At 37.3% G+C, this 7,092-nt stretch overlaps 1 protein-coding gene across 1 annotated transcript in view; it reads right to left on the bottom strand.

Annotated features, from left to right (window-relative positions):
• Positions 1-261: 261 nt before the first annotated feature.
• Positions 262-7,092, bottom strand: part of LOC132843902 (gamma-aminobutyric acid receptor subunit gamma-3) — a 124,167-nt gene continuing 117,336 nt past the window's right edge. The window contains exons 8-9 of the mRNA XM_060867025.1: positions 4,664-4,863; positions 262-953 (exon numbers count right to left, since the gene is read on the bottom strand). Of these exons, the coding sequence (XP_060723008.1) occupies positions 675-953; positions 4,664-4,863 (479 nt within the window). The 3' untranslated portion in view covers positions 262-674. The remainder of the gene's footprint in view (positions 954-4,663; positions 4,864-7,092) is intronic.

Here is a 7,092-nt window from a genome sequence, read left to right as displayed (position 1 = left end):
TAGAGATGACTTCATTGAAAATAAGTCGTAACCAAAAGCTGGGAAAATCAGAGAGAGAGCATGTGAGCGCTCAGTCAAAACCGAGAGCTGAACCCGTCTCTGAAACCGATCCTGCTCTCTCTCAGGCAGGTAGATACCCCATCCAGAAGAAGGCACTATGGATGGCTCTGAATGCTTCCCTTTACCACACCCTGGTTTTGACTGATCGCTGGACTCAACTTTTTAAAACCACCTTTGTATTCAGACTTCATGGGGTTGCATGCTGTGCTATGCAAGGTTTTCCCACCTTTCCCATCATCAGAGCAGCTTTATCCACTTGTACTGTGACTTTCTCATCATTGAAATCACCACATTTCTGTGTTAAGTGAATTTTTTTTCCTTGGTACCTGAAGAACAAAGGCAAAGACTTCTGGCAGGGAAATGCTACCAGACAAAAAGCCTGTGGACTTCCGACTGTGTAGAAAGAGCCGGACTCCTTAGCTTAAGGGCTTGGAAAGTATCTGCTTGTAACTTTGTTATGGCAAAGTGTTATTTTTTTATGTTTCCCAACCTACCGGAAAGGTCTTTTGACTAAACAAAAACTGTTTCCATTCCTTTTGACTGTACCTTTGAAAGTCTCTGTGCCATCATTGTTTTACGTCCTCGAAGTCTTCTAAAAGGAAACGAGTGGATTGCTAAAGATAGAGGTAGCCTACCCAGTAGACGATGTTAAACAACAAGAAAGAGGTGGGAAAGAATACGCGCGAGTATGCGTCCAGTTCCAAAATGTCTATGTGGACTCTGCCCTTCCTCCAGGCTCCTCCCTTGCATTCTTCATAGCAGCAGAAGAAGCTCTGGCAGTCTTTCCCATCCAGGCACTCGTATAGACAGGCATCATCAAATTCCTGCCAGTACATGGAGTTGTTCAGAGCGATGACTGTAGGAGGAGGTCCTACATCCAGCACAGAGTAGTTCTGTAACACCATCATAAAATTCTCATTAATGATTTGCATAATCATGTATGATTTATCCTAACAGGCTTAATAAACTCAAGTCGTTTTCTTTTAATATGACAGAAGGCTTGAATTAAAATCACATCATTATCTTTACTAACAGTAATAAATCATGCTTGTACTTTGAGTTTGATGCTAAGGTATTTTTTTCTGCTGCTATGTGCTTATTTGATAACATTTATCCATCATTCATTTCTTATTCAGCAACCGCTTTATCATTGGCAGTGCCAGCGTGGATCTGGAGCCTATCCCAGAAACATCTGATGTGAGGCCAGAATACACCCTCAATGTGATACCAGTCCATTAGCATAGCCAAGTCACCTACTGGCATATTCTGGGAGAAAATCCACCTAGTTCCAAAGAGATCACGTGAACTGCCACACAGACAGTAATCCGAGTTCAGGATCGACCCTGCGAGGTGGCGACACTCACATAATTCATGGTATCAAACATATAAGCAAACAGACAGTAACCTCCACTACCATGTATCTAAAATCTCTGGCCATTATATAAGCTATGCATACCAGTGACACCGACATGGTGTTGTGTGCTCTGCAAATATAAGTAAATAAAATACAACAGAACTGTTGCAATATTAGATTATAACTAGTTTGATGCACTCTCGCTTTCTTTATACAGAAGATTACTTAACCTAACCCATATTTACATGTTGTGTATCAAAGCAATTCTGGTTAGCCTGTTTAAGGCTAAAGCTAAAAGTTGCAAAGTCACATAAGATTACATAAAAACCCTTGATTATCATTATGAGCAAACATGAACCAGTCACACACAGATTTGGCCCATATGCATCCCAGAGTCATCATATTGGAATATAAGAATGTGCAGTTAAATTGATCTCTCACTAAAGCAACTGTCAGATGCACTAAAACAATCCAGTAGGCTCGCAGGTTTATCAGGTAAACCTAGCATTAACCCATACAAGAATCCGCCTAACCACCAGAAATCAACTATTGACTTAGTCTTCAGTATTGACAACCTGTGACTTGCACAGAAGTCAGAACATTTACCTCCTACTTGGGTTCACATTTATGGATCTCTTATAGCACGGGTTGCCAATTCTGTACCTTGAAAACCAGAACTGACAATTACCCTGCTCTAAGACACCCACTTTAACTCAGGAAGGGCTGTTGATTAGCTTGTTAGCTGAACACAGTGTGTTCTCCAGGTCCAGAGCAGAGAACCTGATATTTATAAAAACTCTGAAGTAAGGATGAGACCACCGCTTAGTCAGGAAGTTTGTTTCCACATGTTTGTACTAAGAATAGGTTCAATCTACCTTCCATTTTTGAGAAATGGCTATTACTGACTTGTGCCTGATGGGCACTTCACTTATCTACTACCCCTTTTTATAGGTGGGTAGATAAAAAAATGTCACAGTGTCAGGCTAAATCCAACTGGTTGATGTGGGTGGCCTGGTGACCAGGGAACCTAATCCAAGTAGTTATTTGGCTAGAGTTAATGTACCATTCATGGGGGTCTAGAGGTCTATTTGTCTGAGCTCTCGGTAATAAAGAATAAAAAAGCTTTAAGAAATTCTCCAGCAGAGTTTTATAAAATATTCAGGTACTGCTTATGATTGTGTTATGAAGGCCCAAGTTGAGTTCTCCCAGCATCTCTAATATTCAGGTTTGTTGAAATGGTACTTGTGTTCAGGGTTCATTTCATGCAAATTGCAATCAAAGATTATTATATAACTCACCTCTTTGTAGATGTAAATGAATATAAGTCTGAGGCATTAAGTTGAAGTGGGAATAATTACATATTTACTGCTGCTGTCTCCAGCTGTCCAATCACAATGTATTCGCATAAGAGCAGGAAGGCACTGTCTATATTAAACTGTAGTATTTAAACATCCTGTAGATGAACATTTTCTTTTAACGCCCCACAGTTATGGAACAGTCTTCCAATTACTGTTTGGGACTCAGACACAGTGTTTGGGTTTAAGTCCAGGATGAAAACATATTTGTTTAGTCAAACCTTTTTGTGAAGAGCTTTACTTAGATAAAGGAGCAGATCTGCAGGGTCCATGGACATAGAGTGTTTGGTGTACTGGGTTGTTTGGATGTTGTCGCCCCCCCACAGTGGAGTGACTGAACACTTTATGTTCAAGGAAGCCCTCATGTCTGTGTCACCTTATAGTTCCCCCTTATACTGTCATAGCTAATCGGGCCAGAGTCACTTTCTGTACTTTTGCACACAATGTACATTGTTATTAACCAGCACAGGATCACAATCAAACCTTCTATCTATCTATCTATCTATCTATCTATCTATCTATCTATCTATCTATCTATCTGTCTATCTATCTATCTATCTATCTATCTATCTATCTATCTATCTATCTATCTATCTACAGTATCTATCTATCTATCTATCTATCTATCTATCTATCTATCTATCTATCTATCTATCTACAGTATCTATCTATCTATCTATCTATCTATCTATCTATCTATCTATCTATCTATCTATCTGTCTATCTATCTATCTATCTATCTATCTATCTATCTATCTATCTATCTATCTATCTATCTATCTATCTACAGTATCTATCTATCTATCTATCTATCTATCTATCTATCTATCTATCTATCTATCTATCTATCTATCTACAGTATCTATCTATCTATCTACAGTATCTATCTATCTATCTATCTATCTATCTATCTATCTATCTATCTATCTATCTAACTACAGTATCTATCTATCTATCTATCTATCTATCTATCTATCTATCTATCTATCTATCTATCTATCTATCTATCTATCTACAGCATCTATCTATCTATCTATCTATCTATCTATCTATCTATCTATCTATCTATCTATCTATCTATCTATCTATCTATCTACAGTATCTATCTATCTATCTATCTATCTATCTATCTATCTATCTATCTATCTATCTATCTACAGTATCTATCTATCTATCTATCTATCTATCTATCTATCTATCTATCTATCTATCTATCTATCTATCTATCTATCTATCTACAGTATCTATCTATCTATCTATCTATCTATCTATCTATCTATCTATCTATCTATCTATCTATCTACAGTATCTATCTATCTATCTCTCTCTCTCTCTCTCTCTCTCTCTCTCTCTCTCTCTCTCTCTCTCTCCCCCCCACCCCTCTGTAGTGCCTAAACTAAACTTCTAAACTTCAACAACATTCTAGCACAAACTCACAGAAGAAAGGTCTGTGGCTACTAGCATTAGCTAGCTACATGCTAAATATGGTTAATGAACCAAACTTCTTACTGTACACAAGGACTGAATGTCAGCTAGCAGAAAAACAAAACCTACTAAAATGCATTTATGATTAAAATGTCTTTCACTGCTGAGTTTATTACAATTAATGAATTACAATTAATGAACCTTTTAAAAACCAGACAGTAACAGAGTTTACAGAATAATCCGTTTCTACTCCTCTATGGATTAAAAATCCACTTTCTAAATGCGTTAGTATTTCTCTAATGTTAATTTAAAGCTACTTTCAATTTGAGTATTTTTGTATTTTCAGCTGGAGAGACCAAAAACGTGATGAACTTTTAATGGCTCTTTATTCTGATAGATCATTCAAGCACCAAGCACCAAGGCCAAGGCTTTACTAGTCATGTTGCAGAAGTGACTAAAAGACTCTCACCGGTCGTTTTGTCTTGTTACAGAGCGGCCTGCGAACACTGTACGAGTAATAGTTGAGTGTTGCGTACTCCATGAGAGCCGCAAACACAAAGAGGAAACAGACGGTGACGAAGAGGTCCATGGCGGTGACGTAGGAGACTCTGGGTAGCGATGTCCGGGCCACTGTGCTCAGCGTGGTCATGGTTAACACTGTGGTTATTCCTGTATGGAAAAGACAAACAAATTCTGACTGAGATAACTTATGAAAATAAATATGTACAAACTAACCTCAGTCATGTTTCTAATTATATACTGACAGAATCGCTTTTTAAAAATCAGCTGGTGATTATTATTTTTCAATAAAAACAAATCTTTATTCCTTTGATACAAAATTGAAGATTATTAAATACAGACATGTTATTATACTTTTTTATCTATTTATTCTTTTATGCACTTCATGATTCGGAACATCCACAAAACAGAAATGTTAACCATATCCACATGTCAGCAGAGCTGGTGCTGTAGAAGATGTGAAAGCTGAGTTAATTAAAATTACTCAACAGCTTCTGAAAAATCAGACATTGCATTAAGAAATTCTGGTCATGATGACATCGTCTCTTGCTTTCAACACCTTTCCATGCCACCCACACACTCTGTCTAGCTCAGACACCTTCACATTCAGAGCTTCACTATGGATCTGGAACGTTAAAGACATGCCACTGCACCCCAGCGACTGCCCCGGTGTTTTCCAGAGGTTCCTATGGAAACAAGCAAGCCACGTCTATTTCAGTCTGCCGTTTGGTCCTCCCATCCTCTGTGCTGTGCCACCGCTGGTCACTGTGATTAGCTTAACCTGCCTCTTCTTAATGCACTGGCACTTTGTCAGAGAGCCGACTGCATTTGCGAGCTAGAAAAAAGCTCATTGGAAGTCATTTCTGCAATACGGTGTGATTCACAGAGGCACTTAACTCTAACACCAAGCCATCACACACACAACTGGGGTTTATGGAGGCAGAGAAAGAAAAGAGTGATCATGATTCCAGTGGCTTGCCGCTTAAAATCACTTTGATTGCTTGTTATAGCAGGACGCAGCTTGATGTTTGGCCTGTAGGACTGTCTGTTCTTCACCACATCCAAAAAGATTAAAAAAATACTGTAGAAGCCTGACAACTTCCCTAGGCATTTATGTGCCTTATGAATGCTTTATTACATCCTGTGGATGCGTTACTTGGTCACAATTCATAAAGCCTTCATAAATAATGTGTTACCAAACCTGCCTGTCTTTACATTTCACTTAAGTTACATATGGTTGTTCCAGGTTGACTTACATTAGGACTTCATAATAACTTCATAACACTGTAACATGAGGTTATAACACCTGACATGGAAGCGCTAATAATGGATCTTTTTGTTGTTATCATCATCATCATTTTTGATGATGAATATAAATACTTTATATATAAATAAACAACTTCTTTATTAACATCTTACTAAAGGTTAGTGCTTATTAAGCTATATTACACCTTCATAAACATTTCAATAAGCATCATCTTGTACAGGACCTGCCTGACATTATGTTTGGTTCAGATGACAGTTCTGTGAAGGAATTTCATCATCTTCCTGAGGTTTCCAAATACTTTTTTAATGATAACATTTTACTAAAAAGTGGTGCTTATTAGGCTACATACATTAGGCTACATATTAGGCTTATTAGGCTACATAAAACCTACACAAGCTAGCTTATACACAAGCTTATTCTAGCATCTACTGTGTCAAGTTATGCTTGGCTGTGTTATAACACTTTCCAGGCTAACTTAAATATTTTTCTTTTTAAATGGAATTTAATGAATTTAAGTAGAATTTTAAAAAATGTTCCAAAAGTAACATTTTATTAAGGGTTGTATTTATTAGGTTATTAGGCTAAATAACAACTACATAATCATGTATAGAAGCTTAATCTATTGACGTTTAATCTGATTTTATTATAACACTGTTTTGGATATTTATATATTCTCATTTTGTTGGGTATTTTTTATTTGGTTATTAAGCTACATAACACTTACATAGGTTTACTCCAATACTTCACAAGCTGACATCAAACCTGTGTGATTCTACATTTAAAATGACGGATGTGTTATAACCTTTTCCAGGCAGACTAATATATTTTTTTGACATTTTACAAAATCACATGATTTGCAAGGTTATTAGGCAACACAACACCTACATAAACATTTATAAAGTTTTTGTCAGTTTATAACATTTATGTCAGTTCTTATATCAGTTGTATGTCAGCTGACGTATTTCCGATGTCGCAGTCAGTCTCGTGTCTATCCTCACTGTATGTATCCTAAAACTCCAGACATCCAGCGCTGACATGACCTTTCCTTGGCTGTGTCTATGAGTCTCATCTTTCTCCTGTCGTTTCTTTCTGGACTCCATTCATCAACCCAG

Source organism: Tachysurus vachellii, chromosome 4 (assembly GCF_030014155.1).
Source record: "Tachysurus vachellii isolate PV-2020 chromosome 4, HZAU_Pvac_v1, whole genome shotgun sequence".
NCBI classification, from domain to species: domain Eukaryota; kingdom Metazoa; phylum Chordata; class Actinopteri; order Siluriformes; family Bagridae; genus Tachysurus; species Tachysurus vachellii.
This window is presented reverse-complemented; position numbering and strand designations above follow the sequence as displayed.